This window comes from Triticum dicoccoides, chromosome 3B, assembly GCF_002162155.2.
Source record: "Triticum dicoccoides isolate Atlit2015 ecotype Zavitan chromosome 3B, WEW_v2.0, whole genome shotgun sequence".
NCBI lineage: Eukaryota > Viridiplantae > Streptophyta > Magnoliopsida > Poales > Poaceae > Triticum > Triticum dicoccoides.
The window spans coordinates 703,555,902-703,575,484 of record NC_041385.1 but is presented as its reverse complement, the minus strand read 5'-3'; the positions used below and the strand labels follow the sequence as shown (position 1 = coordinate 703,575,484).

At 46.4% G+C, this 19,583-nt stretch overlaps 1 protein-coding gene across 1 annotated transcript; it reads left to right on the top strand.

The window, feature by feature from the left end:
- Positions 1-8,279: 8,279 nt before the first annotated feature.
- On the top strand, positions 8,280-8,906 carry LOC119281901 (probable E3 ubiquitin-protein ligase ATL45). Its single transcript, XM_037562308.1, has one exon. The coding sequence runs from the start codon at positions 8,280-8,282 to the stop codon at positions 8,904-8,906; it is 627 nt and encodes a 208-aa protein (XP_037418205.1).
- The last annotated feature ends 10,677 nt before the right edge of the window (positions 8,907-19,583 follow it).

Here is a 19,583-nt window from a genome sequence, read left to right as displayed (position 1 = left end):
AAATTAGAGGAACCACATCCTAGCGATGTGGATGGCTTTGTTAACACTATCACTGTAGGGGATCCAAAGAAAGGTTCTGATGCGAGAATCTCTAGCATACACTTTCCTGCATTGCGCTATTTTGCCATATTTGCTAGTGGATGCTTGATTGGTCGTGGAAATAGTGGAAACTTCAGTGTCCCAGATATTATTATTCTACTCCATGCCTTGTTTGGTGATAATAGTTTTAGTATGGGTGCCGTTATTGCTAAACGTCTAAACCTGAATCGTACAAAAGGCCCCATTTTTGGAGGTATCTATGCTGCACGTCTTGCTAAACACTTTGAGATACCTATTAGGCACTATGAGGAAGAGGAGACAATTTTGCCTCTTTACACTTTAGATTACAGGAGCATGGTAGCACACGAGTTTATTGTTCATAACAATGATAAGATACTCCTGTATAACTTGAGATTTAATAAGAAACACAATGAGACTATTATTCTGCATGCACCTCTGTTGTTTGATTTGACTGCAGATAATTTTCTTGTCACGCCGGAAGCGGTGTATGCTCATCGAGGCCAAGCATCCACTCCAGAGCCTGAGCCCGAGCCGGAACCACCACTGGACCCATATTGTCCATCATCTTATTAGTGGGATCCGGAGGAGATATCCAACCAATGGTATCCTGATTACACCTCTCAGTACACCGGGGAGAGTAGCCGCGGTCCGTGGCATTAGACCAACTTAGGACAAAAGCCTAAGCTTGGGGGAGTATAAACTTTTACCATTCTGCGTGGGAACTGCCTATAATGCATGTAGTGTGGAAGATACAGCCATCCCATAGTTGTTGCGTTGACAGTGAAAGTATGTCGCCCAAAATGTTATTCAATCTTTATTTTAAAATCGAGCCCTGGCACCTCTACAAATCCCTGCTTCCCTCTGCGAAGGGCCTATCTATTTACTTTTATGTTGAGTCATCACCTTCTTATTAAAAAGCACACGCTAGAGAGCACACTGTCATTTGCATTCATTACTATTGGTTTATATTGGGTATGACTTGACTGGATCTCTTTTACCATGAATTACAATGTTTAGTCAGTCCTTGATCTTTAAAGGTGCTCTGCATTTATGTTTTGCGGTCTCAGAAAGGGCTAGCGAGATACCATTTTGTTGTGTCATGTTATGATTGTTTTGAGGAAGTGTTGTCATCCGAGTTTTATTATTATCGCTCGCTAGCTGATTATGCCATTAATATGAGTAATTGTGAGACCGAGGTGTTATTGTGAATATGGTTAGTTTATAATACTTGTTAAAACTTGAATGCTGGCTATACATGTTTACAACAACAAGAGCAAATAGAGTTTGTAAAAGTTTTTCTTTATCACTTCTAATTTATGGACTGAATTGCTTGAGGACAAGCAAAGGTTTAAGCTTGGGGGAGTTGATACGTCTCCAACGTAACTACTTTTCCAAACACTTTTGCCCTTGTTTTGGACTCCAACTTGCATGATTTGAATGTAACTAACCCGGACTGACGCTGTTTTTAGCAGAATTACCATGATGTTGTTTCATGTGTAGAAAACAAAAGTTCTCGGAATGACCTGAAAATCCTCGGAGACAAGTTTCAGAAAATATAAAAAATGCTCGCAAAGGATGAAGACCAGGGGGGCCACACCCTATCCACGAGGGTGGGGGCGCGCCCCCCTGTCTCGTGGCCCCCCTGCAGCTCCGCCGACCTCAACTCCAACTTCATATATTCCGTCTCACGGAGAAAAAAATCAGAGAGGAAGTTTCATCGCGTTTTACGACACGGAGCCGCCGCCAAGCCCTAATCTCTCTCGGGAGGGCTGATCTGGAGTCCTTTTGGGGCTGCGGAGAGGGCGATTTGTCGCCATCGTCATCATCAACCATCCTCCATCACCAATTTCATGATGCTCACCGCCGTGCGTGAGTAATTCCATCATAGGCTTGCTGGACGGTGATGGGTTGGATGAGATTTATCATGTAATCAAGTTAGTTTTGTTAGGGTTTGATCCCTAGTATCCGCTATGTTCTGAGATTGATGTTGCTATCACTTTGCTATGCTTAATGCTTGTCACTAGGGCCCGAGTGCCATGATTTCTGATCTGAACCTATTATATTTTCATGAATATATGTGTGTTCTTGATCCTATCTTGCAAGTCTATAGTCACCTATAATGTGTTATGATCCGACAACCCCGAAGTGACAATAATCGGGATACTTCTCGGTGATGACCGTAGTTTGAGGAGTTCATGTATTCACTATGTGTTAATGCTTTGGTCCGTTCTCTATTAAAAGGAGGCCTTAATATCCCTTAGTTTCCTCTAGGACCCCGCTGCCACGGGAGGGTAGGAAAAAAGATGTCATGCAAGTTCTTTTCCATAAGCACGTATGACTATATTCGGAATACATGACTACATTACATTGATGAATTGGAGCTAGTTCTGTGTCACCCTATGTTATAGCTATTACATGAGGAATCACATCCGACATAATCATCCATCACTGATCCATTGCCTACGAGCTTTTCATATATTGTGCTTCGCGTATTTGCTTTTCCGTTGCTATTATTACAATCACTACAAAACCCCAAAAATATTATCTTTTGCTATCTTTATCTTTACCACTGTTACCATTACTATCATACTACTTTGCTACTAAATACCTTGCTGCAGATACTAAGTTATCCAGGTGTGGTTGAATTGACAACTCAACTGCTAATACTCAAGAATATTCTTTGGCTCCCCTTGTGTCGAATCAATAAATTTAGGTTGAATACTTTACCCTCGAAAGCTGTTGCGATCCCCTACACTTGTGGGTTATCAACTTGCACCCGTTGTATATGAACGTAGAGCTTATCACACCCGATCATCACGTGGTGTCTCGGCACGACAAACTTTCACAATGGTGCATACTCAGGGAGAACACTTGTACCTTGAAATTTAGTGAGAGATCGTCTTATAATGCTATCGTCGAACTAAGCAAAATAAGATGCATAAAGGATAAACATCACATGCAATCAATATAAGTGATATGATATGTCCATCATCATCTTGTGCCTTTGATCACCATCTCCAAAGCACTGTCATGATCACCATCGTCACCGGCGTGACACCTTGATCTCCATCGTAGCACCGTTGTCGTCTCGCCAACTATTGTTTCTACGATTATCGCTACCGCTTAGTGATAAAGTAAAAAAAATTACAGGGCGATTGCATTGCATACAATAAAGTGACAACCATATGGCTCCTGCCAGTTGCCGATAACTCTGTTACAAAACATGTTCATCTAATACAATAAAATTTAGCATCATGTCTTGACCATATCACATCACAACATGCCCTGCAAAAATAAGTTAGACATCCTCTACTTTGTAGTTGCAAGTTTTACATGGCTGCTACGGGCTGAGCAAGAACCGTTCTTACCTACACATCAAAACCACAACATTTTTTCGTGAAGTATGTGATGTTTTAACCTTCAACAAGGACCGGGCGTAGCCACACTTGATTCAACTAAAGTTGGAGAAACTGACACCCGCCAGCCACCTGTGTGCGAAGCACGTCGGTAGAAATAGTCTCGCGTAAGCGTACGCGTAATGTCAGTCCGGGCCGCTTCATCAAACAATACCACCAAATCAAAGTATGACATGCTGGTAAGTAGTATGACTATTATCACCCACAACTCACTTGTGTTCTACTCGTGCATATAACAACTACGCATAAACCTGGCTCGAATGCCACTGTTGGGGAACGCAGTAATTCCAAAAATTTCCTACGCACACACAAGATCATGGTGATGCATAGCAACGAGTGGGAGAGTGTTGTCCAAGTACCCTCGTAGACCGTAAGCGGAAGCGTTATGACAATGCGGTTGATGTAGTCCTACGTCTTCACGATCCGACTGATCCTAGTACTGAAAGTATGGCACCTCCGCGATCTGCACACGTTCGGCTCGGTGACGTCCCACGAACTCACAATCCAGCAGAGTGTCGAGGGAGAGCTTCGTTAGCACAATGGCGTGATGACGGTGATGATGAAGCTACCGGCACAGGGTTTCGCCTAAGCACTGCAACGATATGACCGAGGTGGATTATGGTAGAGGGGGGCACCGCATAAGGCTAAGATATCAATGATCAACTTGTGTGTCTATGGGGTGCCCCCCTCCTCCGTATATAAAGGAGTGGAGGAGGGGGAGGGCCGGCCCTCCTATGGCGCGCCCCATGGGGAGTCCTTCTCCCACCGGGAGTAGGATTCCCGCCCTTCCCTAGTTGGACTAGGAGTGGAAGGAAGGGGGAGAGAGGGGGGAGGAAAGGGGGGCCGGCCCTCCACCCAATTCGGACTGGGCTTGAGTGGGGCGCGCCCCTTCCTATGCCTCCCTCTCTTCTCTCCCACTATGGCCCAATAACACCCATATACCTCCTGGGGTGTTCCGGTAACCTCCCGGTACTCTGGTATATGCCCGAACTCACCCGGAACCATTCCAACGTCCAAATATAGTCGTCCAATATATCGATCTTTATGTATCGACCATTTCGAGACTCCTCGTCATGTTTGTGATCATATCTGGGAGCGAACTACCTTCTATACATCAAAACACATAAACTCATAATATAGATCGTCACCGAACGTTAAGCGTGCAAACCCTACGGGTTCGAGAACTATGTAGACATGACTGAGACACGTCTCCGGCCAATAACCAATAGCGGAACCTGGATGCTCATATTGGCTCCCACATATTCTACGAAGATCTTTATCGGTCAAACCGCATAACAACATACGTTGTTCCCTTTGTCATCGGTATGTTACTTGCCCGAGATTCAATCGTCGGTATCTCAATACCTAGTTCAATCTTGTTTCCGGCAAGTCTCTTTACTCATTCCGTAATGCATCATCCCGTAACTAACTCATTAGTCACATTGCTTGCAAGGCTTATAGTGATGTGCATTACCGAGAGGGCCCAGAGATACCTCTCCGACAATCAGAGTGACAAATCCTAATTTCAATCTATGCCAACTCAACAAACACCATTGAAGTCACCTGTAGAGCACCTTTATAATCATCCAGTTACGTTGTGACGTTTGGTAGCACACAAAGTGTTCCTCCGGTATTCGGGAGTTGCATAATCTCATAGTCATAGGAACATGTATAAGTCATGAAGAAAGCAATAGCAACATACTAAACGATCAAGTGCTAAGCTAACGGAATGGGTCAAGTCAATCTCATCATTCCCTAATGATGTGATCCCGTTTATCAAATGACAACTTATGTCTATGGCTAGGAAACTTAACCATCTTTGATTAACGAGCTAGTCAAGTAGAGGCATACTAGTGACACTCTGTTTGTCTATGTATTCACACATGTACTAAGTTTCCGATTAATACAATTCTAGCATGAATAATAAACATTTATCATGATATAAATATAAATAACAACTTTATTATTGCCTCTAGGGCATATTTCCTTCACTAGTAACCCTCTGTGCAGCTGGAAGTGCTACTCATCATCAGTATAGTTGATGATGTTTTACTTTTGCGCTAGTCCATGTGGTTGTGAACTATTGGAAAGTAGTTCTAGCTGGAGTATGGCAGACTTTAAGCATTGTCGTATGTCTGTGAACTATATGTATTGTCTAGATGCACTGGAATCTGGTTAGCTATGCTATGTTTCAGTGTTTATATTCTAATGATGCAATGATCATAGTGGTTGCTTCAATGTTGCTTCAGTGATAACACATGCTGCATACAGTTCCCATGTTGTGTCCATGTGCAACATGATGTTCCCCATTTGCAAAGCATACCAAATCAAAGATTGTGCCCATCTTCCAAAAGTGAATTTTTATAAAAGGTGAATTTTTTGACGATCTCCAAATGACCCGAAATCTGTTATACATGGTAAAATACATGTGCCAAACATGACCATCAAGGAAAATTTTAAAATAGATTTAGTTTAGAATGTCCCTTTAAAGTATAGACCGATTTCTTCAACAGTCAGTCTACAGGGCAGTATAAATTCAAAAAAATCAAAATATTGTAAAACCTTGAAAACTTAGCTATGTTTGTGTAGGAGAACATGTGTGCAAAATTTAAGTTCATTTGGAGGAGGTCAAAAAAATCACCACACCGCAGAGGGGTCATTTGGTCTCACTTAAGCCAGTTTTTTTATAAAAGGTGATTTTTTGGACAAAATCCAAATGACCCCAAGTTTGTTATACATGGTCAAATACATGTGCCAAACATAGCTATGGAGGAAAATTTCAAAATAGATTTAGTTTACAATGTCTCCTTAAGGTATAGACCGATTTCTTCAACAGTCAGTCTACATGGCAGTATAAATTCAAAAAAATTCAAAAAATTGTAAAACCTTGAAAACCTTGTTATGTTTGTGTAGGAGAACATGTGTGCAAAATTTAATTTCATTTGGAGGAGGTCAAAAAAATCACCACACCAGAAAGGGACCATTTGGTCTCAATTATGAAAGGTGATTTTTTGGATCATCTCCAAATGACCCCAATTTTGTTATACATGGTCAAATACACCAGCATGTCCATTGCTGCAAGTTGACTGCAAATATTTATTTGCTCTTTTATATTTGAAAATTTTGGAAATCAAATCTATTTTTCCTCTTTCATTTATTCTGCCAGTTTTAAAATTCAAAAATGGAAGATAATATGTTCTCATTTATTTCACTTAGTTATATGTTTGAGATAATTTTAAATAGTATATATTTTTTCTCTTTCATTTTTCTAACAGTTATTAAATTCTGAAATGTATGAAATAATGTTGTGTTATATTCTTGACAATTCTTTATATTTTAGAGTGCCATGTGACAAATTCAAAAAATAAATAAGAGATAAAAATGCCTGTCCACTAGCTACATAATTCACAATTTAATGGTCTGCATACGACTAGAAACCCAATCGTTTATTGGGCTAGGATGTAGGCCCGCCACGATAGCAAATATACAGCTAGTGGGCCCCATGGGGCAGGGACAGACCGGGTTGGGCAATGTGATGCCCTCTTTACATAGGAACTTGAGAGGGAGAGCTCACCCCGGTATATAAACCGGTGCAAGCTCCCTTCGCTTGGCGAGGTGGGACTAAAATCCCAGCAACCCTCGGCTGTGCCCGGCGCGCCGCTACCTTGGGCCCAATTCGGGTGGGCCGTCCCGCGCCTGCCTCGCCCGCACGCCGATTGCTTGGGTCCAATTCGGGTGGGCAGTCCCACGCATGCCTCGCCCGTGCGCAAAACATGTTCACTTTTTATTATTTTCATGTGTTCTATTTCAATTATTCAAACAAATATTTATTTTCTTTCTTAAATTTGAAATGATTTAAAATCAAATCTATTTTTTCTCTTTCGTTTATTCTGACAATTTTAAATATCAAAAAATGCAACATAATATGTTGTATTTGATTTAACTTCTTAAATCACATATTTATTTTCAGTTTTCTATTGTAAATAACAACTTTAAAATCATATATAATTTATCTCTTTTATTTCTTTTGAGAGTTTTAAAATTCAAAAAATGGAAGATGGTCTGTTGTATTTGATTAACTTCTTAATTTCACATATTTATTTTCAGTTTTCTATTTTAAACAAAAAAATTAAAATCTTACCTATTTTCTAGGGTGACCATGGCAAGCATGCATGACAAGTACTGTTGATGTCTAACAATCCATGCATTTTCTAGGGTCTTGCCGATGAAAAAACCGGAAAACACTGACCGCACATGATGTAACGTGCGGATTGTTTTCGGTGATTTCAATGAGATTTTATATGGAAACAAAAACCGACGAGATAACTTTAAAGACCCTAATGCTGTATATTAAGGCTATGTTTGGCAATACTCCACTCCTTTTGCCAGGGAGCGGAGTGGGCGTTGGGTGCTCGTCAAAATTCCGCCGAATACCGCTCCGCTCTTCAGCGGAGTTACATAGCGAAGAGATTCCGAACGGCCTCTAAATGTGAAAGGTCTCTGCGCCATTCTAAATGTAAAAGGTCGCCTATGTGCATGTTACTCTCCACCGTTGAGGTAACAAAACAGCCTGTGCGCCATTCGAAATGTAAAAGGTCGCCGTAGAAATGCTGCCGGCCATATTAAAATATCTACACAACATTTCATCGTACTATACAACAACAACAACCGCTTGGTTAGTTTTCTCTCTTTCCTCGGTTCCTCCTATGGTGAGCTCGTTGCTTGCTTCGTCTGTACGCATTGGAACTCTTGCAGCTAGCTGGCGAGTTCCACGGTCAAATCAAGACACGAGAGGCCACGGCCATGGACTGCTTCTTCCGCGCGTGCTTGCTGGCAATCGCCAACACCGTCTGCATCGGCGGCACGGCCATGATCGTCTACGCGTTCGTCAACCTGGCGCGGAAGCCCCACAGCAAGGGCTCCATCCTCGAGGCCTCCGTCTTCCTCCTCTGCTGGGTCAGCGTCACGGCCGGCGTCTGCACGGCCATCTGCGGCGACCTCTTCCAGCTGTCGGCGCTAAGTCGGTGCCTGGCCTCCATCCCTGGGGCAGTTCGTGGCGCGGGCCGGCTTCTCTGCCTGCGGTGGCGGTGCGAGCGTGCCCGCCGAAGCGGCGGCGGCGGCGCTCTGCCGCAGTTTCTGGACCAGACACCGAGTCACATGTCCGTGCTGGCCCGGGAGCCGCCGGTGCATGGCGGCGCGCGAGCGGTGATGGCGTATGACATCCCGGCGTACGAGCAGCCGGAGGGCGGTTGCCGGTCGGAGTGCACGATTTGCCTCGGGGAGGTGGAGAAGGGGGACGCGGTGAAGCGGATGCCGGTGTGCCTGCACATGTTCCACCAGCAGTGCGTCGACATGTGGCTCCACGAGCACTCGACGTGCCCGGTCTGCCGGTGCAACCTGTTCGCGACGTTACCGGCCCAAATGGTATGACCGTACGTATGAGTGATGCTGGTGATGAGAGATAACTGAACGCAGAGAACTCAAAGACGTGAAAGTACTACATCAGTGTTAGTAATTACTGGTGGTACGCTCCGACCTGCGAGTGAGGCCTCTCTGGTCAGAAGCATTTAACTGCACATTGTCTTTTGAAAACCGCAACAATCCAAACCCAAAGGGCAATGTAACATGGGAAAAACCTGAAATCTGTTTGCTTCATGGATGTGCATGTGAGGATGGCATCTCACCGGCATATACGGGAAACTTACAGCATCTCCAGCCGCGCCCCCAGAACGGCCTTTCCATGCGTTTTTTTCGCGCCGGCGTCAAAAAAACGTCCTAGTCGCGCCCCCAGGAGCCCGATTTTCGCCGGCCTGGGCCGAAATCAGCGTCGGCTAACCCAGGTCGAACCCGGCGCGCTAGGGGGCGCCCGGAGGCGCCGGGGCGAGTGGTTTTCGTGCGAAGCAGCCGCGGGCCCGCCGAGTCAACGAGACGGGCGCTTCGTCGCCCTCATCATCTCGGTTCCCCAGGGCCTCCCTTGCCTCTGGCCACACCAGCCCTAGCCGCCGAGCTCTCCCTCTCCCGTACACCGCCGCCGAGCCCTCCCTCTCCCTCTCCCGTGTGCCGCTGCCGATCCCCCCCTCTCTCCCTCTCCCGTGCGCCCTATGGTCGCAGTTTCCCCAGCGACGCTGCGGCGGCCAATGGCTTCGGCCGCCGCTCGCTGCACGAACATGAATCGTGGCTCCTGTTCGAGGCCAACGTCCCGGCGCCGCCGGACATGCACGCCGGGCCGACGGGGTGGAGGCTCAGCAACGGGGGAGTGCCCGTTCCCCCGTTGCTCAACGCCGTGGTGCGCCCCCCCTACTTCGTTGCCGAGGTCGAGCTCGTGCGCGCCTCCCTCACCGACGAGCAGCTCGCCCTCCCCCAGTACATCACCGACAACCACGCGGCGTGGGCGGAGTACTTCCAGCGCCGTCAGGAGCAGCGGCTGGCGTCCGCCAACGGGGTGCCGGTGGTGGGCGGCACGAAGAACAGCGAGGGGCGCCACGTGTGGTGGGGCGTCCCCGGCCGCACGCCCGAGGGCGTGCTGGCGCACCTTGAGGGCGGCAACGACCCGCCATTGGCATACCCTCCCCCGGCGGCCCCGGCCCACCGCCGACACGCCGGGCAATGGATGCCTAGGAGGTTCGTCACCTCCTCGTCTTCCTCCTCCCACTCCTCGTCGCGATCTTCTTCCACTCCTCTGGTTCTCCGGCGCTACTCGGCATCAAGGCCGAGCCCGCGGTGGAGACGCCGCTCGGCCGGCGCACTCGCAGCGCCGGCATCGTCATCAACTAGGGCGGCCGGCGCGCCCCCTCGTCGGCTCCTCCGCGCTTCGTCAAGCCAAAGACGGAGGTGGGGCTAGCGCCGGTGAAAAACGGAGCCGGGGCTCCCCACCGTGAAGACAGAGCCCAGCAACGTTGAGCTCGACGACGAGGGGGCCCTGAAATGGGCGCGCAAGGACTTCCTGAAGATGGAGAGAGAGCGCCAGGTCGCCGCCCTGCGGCGCTTCGAGCAGCGCCGCCGGGGCCGCGAAGAAGGAGGAGTCGTCGTCCTCGACGACAGCGACGACGATGCGCCGCCGCCGTCGCCACCAGTCCGCCATGGCGATGCCGGGCAGGGGCCAGCAGGGACGGCCGCGTCAAGGAGGAGAAGGACGATGACGGCGGCGGCGGCGACGAGGCGACTACTCCTCGTTTAGCGATTTCTTGTTTTAGTTATATTTGCTATGTAACACGTCGCGAACATGTGTAATATATGCCAAAGTTTGTCGTAATTTAGTCGTATTTAACCAAACTTCGCCGAACGTTTTTAAAAAAATTAGACGCGCCTGGGGCGGCCCTGGGGCCGGCGACTGGGGGACAACTCGCCCCCAGGCCTTTTTTTGCGCCGGCTCGCCCCCAGGCGCCGATTTTAGGCGCCTCCGGGGGGGCAACGGCTGGAGATGCTATTAGGATTGACCGGAAGCACTTGACTTAGGATTATCTTCACTCCCTCTACGGAAGGAGGTTGGCCAACCGTGAATTGTTTTCGGTGATTTCAATGAGATTTCTGTATGGAAATAAAAATCAAGGAGGTAACTTAAGGCCCCAACCCCCAACATTGCATGCAAAACAGCCTCTGCACCATTCTCAATGTATACGGTCGCCGTAGAAATCTGCCGACCATATTAAGATATGTATCTACAAATATATGGAGTATACATATCTATACACATCCCCTCTCGCTAGGGTTCTCTCCTCTCGGTGCCCGCCGCCCTTGAGAATACCATCGACGCTGATCTCCCTTTCTCGCCCCGACGCTCGGGCCAACCACGGGGCAACCTCCGCGTTGCTGCCCGGCCTTGGCTAGGGTTTGGGAGGAAACGCTCTAGTGCCGCCTCGTCCCTCGGGGAGCCTAGGGTTCAGATGGCGGCGCCGTCTACTTCATGCACGCAGGAGGAAAAGGGACTAGATTAGATGATGGCGGAACTTGGGATCGTTAAGGAGGAATTTGATGACCTAGTTTTTGAAGATGTGGTGCCGGATGCTGCTGCCAATCCCGGTTGGCTCGCGATAGGCAAGGTACACACATCTAAGGAGTATGGCGACTTCTAGTTCTACAAGAACATGAGGAGTGCGTGGGATTTAGCGCAACCAGTGAAATTCAGATCTTTGGGAGATAATCTATATACTATGCAATTTTCTTGTTTGGGAGATTGGATCAAGGTGATGGAGGGTGGTCTGTGGGCTTTTAGAGGACAGCCAGTGGTGCTTGCGGTCTATGATGGTTTCACAAAGCCATCTCTCATCGATTTGAACCGCTTCAAAATCTGGATCCAAATACATGATTTGCCCGATGGGTATGGTCCTTTGGTAAAACCCCTGGCTGCTAAGGTGGGGGCAGTGTGCAAGGATGAAGATGACCCTGGAGACTTTGCTGGTAATTTCTATAGGGCTAGGGTTACCCTGGATGTGAGGAAGCCTCTTAAAAGCCATGTCTCCATCGTGAAAAAGCAGAAAAGGCAGATTTTAAAAGTAAAGTATGAACGTCTTCCGGATTGGTGTGCGGTCTGTGGCATGATTGGTCACTTATATACGGAGCATGGAGATGGTGTTCATGACAAAAAAGCATTGATTTCCAGAGAGCTGAGAGCAGCTTGGAGTATGAGGGGAGGAAATAGAGGAGGGGGTCGAATCCAGGAGACGGGTGAGAACTCTGCAAAAACAACGTCTCAGGCTGCTGCTATGGACTTAGATAAACGAACAGAGAATGAGCTTCAGGACGGAGATTTGAACAGAAAGAGGGGAGTGGATGCAAGTGCCTCGGGGCTAGATCCCCCTAAGGATGTTTTGTCCTTGCCAGGGCCGGGGACTGTTCCAGCAAGTCCGCCGTCGAAGCAAGATTTGAAGAGACCAAAATCAGATAACTCAAGTAAGGCCGTGGCTACTACCAATGTGCAAAAGAATTCCTCATCTTTGGCGGGCTCCCATGAGGAGTGCCGCCGAAATTAATGGATCTCATGAGTTGGAACTGCCGGGGAGGGGGGAATCCCCGGACAGTTCGCGAGTTAGCGACGCCAGTGCAGTCGCATTCCCCCAGGATGGTGTTTTTGTGTGAGACAAGACAGAAAAAAGATAAAATGAGGAGATTGAGAGGCCGTCTAGGTCTGAAAGGCTTTAGTAGTGTGGACAGCAATGGCCTCAGCGGGGGCCTTGCTCTTTTTTGGCATGAAAATCTTAGTGGATATTATGGACAAGGATGATCGATACATTGATGTGGTGGTTCGTTTACATGCTGACGCCGAACCATTCAGGATAACCTTTGTGTACGGGGAGCCGTGTGTTGAGAATTGTCATCTTATGTGGCAGAAATTTCAATCCCTATACACAACCTCGGATCTTCCTTGGCTGGTAATTGGGGATTTCAATGAGTGTCTATGGGATTTTGAGCATTTGTCGGCAACACCAAGACCTGAAGTACAAATGACAGCCTTTCAGGATGTGCTGGAGGTATGTCAGCTGGTGGATATCGGTTTCTCAGGTGTGTCGTTCACATATGATAATAAGAGAAGCGGGACAGCAAATGTGCGTGTACGGTTGGATCGTGATGTGGCCTCGAGTGCACGGCGTAATATGTTTGCTTTCTCTTCGGTGTCCCATGTGGTGTCACCCTGTTCTGATCACGTAGTTCTTGTCCTTAAGGGCGCTCCGGATCCTGGACCAAAAACAGGACAACAATGCCAATATGAGATTTTTTGGGCTAGAAGTGGCGAGCTACCCGAGTTGGTACATCAAGCCTGGGAGCCGGCGGGCTCCATTGGGAACCTTGAACAATTACAGTCAGCCCTAAAGAAGACCATGTCGACTTTAGGTATTTGGAGTAGGAAGAAGTTTGGTAATATCACCCGTGAGCTTGCCAAGTCCAGATCACAACTAGAGGAACTAATGAATATGAATGTTGATCCTCAGGATATACGGCGAGTAACTGATAGAATGAATGAATTACTATACCAGGAAGAGATGCTATGGCTCTAAAGGTCGAGAATAAATTGGTTGAAAGAGGGGGATAAGAACACGAAATACTTTCAGAGTAAGGCAGTTTGGAGAGCTCGCAAGAATAAAATCCGTGAACTTGTTGATGACAGTGGGGTTGCACATTCAGACGAGGCGACAATGAGAAAGATGGCTAACGAGTACTTCCAAGGAATGTACACTGCTGATCCGAATCTCATCCATACTCCGGTTTTGAGTCTGTTTGATGCATTGATCTCTGATGACGATAATGCTAAGCTATGTGCTCCTTTCAGCGACGAGGAGATTGCAGATGCCCTCTTTCAGATTGGACCATTGAAGGCCCGGACCAGATGAATTTCCCGCATGTTTCTTTCAGCGCAATTGGAGTACGATGCGGGACAGTGTAATCACGTCGGTGAAGGATTTTTTTAACTCAGGTGTGATACCGGAAGGGGTTAATTCAACCTCAATCGTTCTTATCCCAAAAGTTCTTAATCCTTCAAAGTTGACTGATTTTAGGCCTATGACTTTATGTAATGTAATCTATAAGGTCATATCAAATTGTTTGGTGAACCAGCTGCGGCCAATTCTAGGTGATATCATATCGCCGGAACAAAGTGCTTTCATCCCCGGAAGGATGATAAGGGATAATGCACTCATTGCATTTGAGTGCATCCATCATATAAAGCAAGAGAAAGATCCTACCAGAAGCTTTTGTGCCTACAAGCTCGACTTATCAAAGGCGTATGACAGAGTTGATTGGGTTTCTCTCATCGTTGGGTTGACTGGATTATGACATGTGTCACTTCGGTGAGGTATTCGGTAAAACTTAATGGAACCTTCTAGATTCGTTTGCACCATCGCGAGGGCTACGGCAAGGTGACCCATTATCACCCTTCTTATTCCTTTTGGTTGCTGACGGGCTTTCTACCATTCTGAAGCATGAAGTTAATATTGGAAATATCACTCCTGTTAAAATCTGTAGAAGGGCACCGGGAATATCGCATCTCTTATTCGCCGCTGAATCTTTACTATTTTTTGAAGCAACACAGGAGCAAGCTTTGAAAGTCAAGGAGATATTGGACCTATATGCAAGTGCTACTGGCCAGAGCATTAATCTCAACAAATGCTCCATACTGTTCGGACATGCATGTTCAGAAGCTGCACAGGAAGCGGTCTGAAATGTCCTTGAAGTCACTAAGGTTGAATTCAAAGAAAAGTATTTGGGTCTTCCCACACCTGAAGGTCGGATGTCTAAAGGACGGTTCCAAAATTTGCAAGCTAGTCTTACTAAGAGACTTATACAATGGGGAGATGGGTGGTTCGCGCAGCCGGGCCGTGAAGTTTTAATCAAGTCAGTTGCATAATCTCTCCCAACATACATCATGGGCATTTTTAAACTCCCATTCTCAGTTTGCGATTACCTAACAAGGATGGTGAGAAACTTCTATTGGGGTTCTAAAGATGGACGCAAGAAAGTACATTGGAAGTCCTGGGATTTTTTTATGCAGCCAAAATGTAAAGGAGGGCTTGGCTTTCGGGACTACAGATTGTTCAACCAAGCACTCCTCGCTCGCCAAGCTTGGAGGCTTATTGATAGGCCGGAAAGCCCTTGTGCTCGACTATTAAAATCTCGTTATTACCCGGAGGGTCAGCTTGAGGACACGGTCTTTTCTGGTAATGCTTCCCGTCTTGGCAAGCTATAAGTTATGGACTAGAGCTCCTGAAAAAAGGACTAGTCTGGAGAGTGGGCAATGGAGCAAAAATTTGTGTATGGAGAGACAATTGGATACCTAGACCCCACTCTTTCAAACCGGTCTCTCCAAGAGGTAATTGCCGTATCCGCTATGTGTCCGAACTACTTAATGACAATGGCTCGTGGAATATGAACTTGCTACAGAATTATTTTTGGCCTTGTGATGTGGATGAGATCATTAAAATTAGAGCAGCTCCAAGGATTGAGGAGGATACAGTTGCATGTGGACCAAGGAGGTTTGGACAATTTTCGGTGAAGTCGGCATATGAGTTTGCCTTTGCTGAGGCCAACCGGGAATCTCAAACTGCGTCTAGCACTAATCCGGAGGGCGGCCGGGCCATCTGGAACTTGTTATGGAGAATTGATATGTCACGCCCAATATGCGACCCTATCCAAAAGGAACTCGAAGGTCCCACCAAGGATAGACCCGCATATCGAAACGATTTTGCAAGGTGGATATCATTACATCAACATTACATAATAGATGGGGATACATACAAGAGGCATATAATGCCACACGAATACAACATCACAATACATAAGAGCATCATCCGACTACGGATGAAACACAAACAGAAACTCAAACGACATCCACCCTGCTAGCCCAGGCTGCCGACCTGGAACCTATCCCCTGATCGAAGAAGAAGCAGAAGAAGAACTCCAAAACAAGCAAACATCGCTCTCGCGTCATGATCATCGCATAACCTATACCTGCAACTGTGGTTGTAGTAATCTGTGAGCCACGAGGACTCAGCAATCCCATTACCATGGGTATCAAGACTAGCAAAGCTTAATGGGAAAGGAAGGGGTAAAGTGGTGAGGTTGCGGCAGCGACTAAGCATATATGGTGGCTAACATACGCAAATAAGAGCGAGAAGAGAGCAAAGGAACGGTCGTGAAGCTAGCAATGATCAAGAAGTGATCCTGAACTCCTACTTACGTCAAACATAACCCAAAAACCGTGTTCACTTCCCGGACTTCGCCGAGAAGAGACCATCACGGCTACACACGCGGTTGATGCGTTTTAATTCGGATCTGGTGTCAAGTTATCTACAACCGGACATTAACAAATTCCCATCTGCCTATAACCGCAGGCACGGCTTTCGAAAGATTATACCCTGCAGGGGTGTCCCAACTTAGCCCATGATAAGCTCTCGCGATCAACAAAGGATATACCCTCTCCCAGGAAGACCCGATCAGACTCGGAATCCCGGTTTACAAGACATTTCGACAATGGTAAAACAAAACCAGCAAAGTCGCCCGATGCGCCGACAATCCCGATAGGAGCTGCACATATCTCGTTCTCAGGGCAACACCGGATGAGACATCCTACGAGTAAAACCAAACCTCGAGTTTCCCCGAGGGGGCCCCGCAGTCTACTTGGTTCGGACCAACACTTAGACAAGCACTGGCCCGGGGGGGGCTAAAATAAAGATGACCCTCGAGAGAGCGACTCCCAAGGGAAAAGTAGGTGGTGGTGAGGCAAATGGTAAAACCAAGGTTGGGCCTTGCTGGAGGAGTTTTATTCAAAGCGAACTGTCAAGGGGGTCCCATAAATCACCCAACCGCGTAAGGAACGCAAAATCCGGGAACATAACACCGGTATGACGGTACTAGGGCGGCAAGAGTGGAACAAAACACCAGGCATAAGGCCGAGTCTTCCACCCTTTACCAAGTATATAGATGCATCAATTAAATAAGAGATATTGTGATATCCCAACATAATCCTGTCCACCATGGAGCAATCTTCAACTTCACCTGCAACTAGCAACGCTATAAGAGGGCCGAGCAAAGTGGTAACATAGCCAAGCAACGGTTTGCGCCAAGCAACGATTTGCTAGGAAGGGTGTCAAAGGTTAGAGGTTCATGGCAATTTGGGGAGGCTTGAAGAACAGGTGATAGGTAGCGCAGCATAGCGATAGAACGAAACAACTAGCATAGCAATGATAGTAGTGAGATCCAGGGTAGCGGTCATCTTGCCTGAAATCCCGCAAGGAAGAAGAACGAGTCCATGAAGAAGATGAACGGATGAAGCTGAACCAAGCGTAGACGAACGAATCCTCACGATCGCAACGAAACAGGAACTATCGAAAAGAAGCACACAACAAGGTAAACACACCACACATGAACATGACATGATGCACAACAAGCATGATGCATGACAAAACTAGATGAGGCTACTCATGGCAAGAGATGATGCAAACAAGAACAACACACCAAAGCAAGTTTAAATGAGGCCGGAAACAACATATAACAATTCCGGTAAGTCCTCATATGCAAATTTCGAAATTGGTCCAGATCTGAATAAACCTTATGTTCAAGTTGTTAAACAGCAAGTTAACATGCACCAAGAAGATCTACACGAGATTCTAGTCAAGTTACATATAAACTTCATTTAATTCGGAGCTACGACCTAAAAGATATGAGCAAAGCAAGTTAAACATGGCATTGATGCAAAAAGCAATCAAACATCAATCAAACACCTCAAAACAAGGATGCAACATGATAATATGAAGCTATATGCAAAATCAAGCAAGTTTCATATAGAGCACACTCAAAACGGAGCAACGGTTCAACACACACACACTAAACAAGTTATAGCAACAATCTGTCCAAAAGAGCAACTAGGCATATAGCAAGCACCAAAACAACATGCTACAACATCTCAACATGAAAACAAAAGGCATGGGCATGATGTACTGGTAAAGCATAGCAAAACATGAACACTGAGCTATCTTCAGAAATCATTAGAACATGCTCAAACACACATGGCAAGATTGCAAATAATAACAGTTCAGACTTTGCAGAAAATAACATCAGGTTGCAATGTTTAGAGCTATCAAACAACATGTTACAGGAATTTATCATGGCAAACAAAGGCATGGCATGATACTACTAAATGCATAGAACAAAAGTCCCTTACTGACCATGAGCCAAAAAGGAACAGAAAATATGATGGCACCCATGTAAACATAGCAAGTTATGACAGATACAAACATGGCAGGAACAACGATAAGTAGGCATGTTGGTGAGCTTGTACCACTCACAACAGAGCAATACATGGCATGACAAGGCACCCAACAGTAATAATACATGTTTATGAAGCTAAGCATGTCAAGAGCAAGTTCATAGGGTGCATGGATCACTAACAACAATCATGGCAACAACTGAACTTAATGTTAACAGGCTGACAGCAACATTATTTAGCAACTTTGGAGCAAGGAAACAACAAGCTACAGCAGGCTATAAATGCAACCAGGGGCATGGATGGATAGAGCATGACATGTAGAACAAATCACCCTTAGTGAACATCTCCAGATTATGCATAGAATGATTTGTAGCAGCAGGTTTACATAGCATCACAAAATAACAGATTCAGCCTAGCAAAACAGTAACAGCAAGTACACTACTTAACAAGCTTGATTCACTCACCACAAGTCATTGCATGACAAGATAAGCATAGCATCAGCAAGAAGACATGTTTATGAAGCTAACCAAGGCAAGAACAAGTTCATAGCATGGAAGGATCAACTACAACAACCTTGGCAAAATTGAATAACATGTAAACATTCTACCAGAAAACATTTTGTAGCAAATATAGAGCACGAAAATGACATGCTAGACTACTCCATAATTTCAAACATGGGCATGAATGGCTAGCACATAACCATATGTTCAAAACATCCTTACTGAAGTATCTCAAAATAAGCATGGATCTCTCTGTAGCATCAAGTTTACATGGCCTCAAAATAACAGCAGAACAGGGACTAAAATCAGCAATATCACGAAGCCTAGTTTACATGCTTGTGCTAGTCATCACATTGATCACAAAAATACATGGTAAGCACCTATGTAAATAAGACATGGCATAGTTCAAAACACATGTAGACATCCACCTCATAGGATGCACACATCAAACATGGCAAAAATGACAAATGAGCATGTTTTGTTAACAGACAGCAGACAACATCACCTAGCACTCTTGCAACGAGGATTCAGGCATCAAGATGGACTCAAATGAATATGATGCAATGGAATGAAATGAAGTACTCGTTGAGACGAACAATTTGACATATTACACGCACGAAATGGAGCAGTATGCATGGAGTTATGATGCGATGAACATGGCATGATAATGTCAAAATATTTCGGGACTTAGTCAAAAATAACGGGGTCGACCTCAAATTCCAGATCCAGGGGGTCTTCGGCACGGGCATCGAGGTTCGCTGGTCTTCTCGCCGGAGTTCGGCCGGCGGGAGGTCGGAGGAGGCGGGGAGATGGCCGGGGAGGCGCGGCGGAGGCGGATCCGGCCGGGGCGGCGCCGGTGGCCGGAGAGAAGGAGGAGGGGCGGGGTCACGGGCGCGGGGCGCCGGGGCTCCG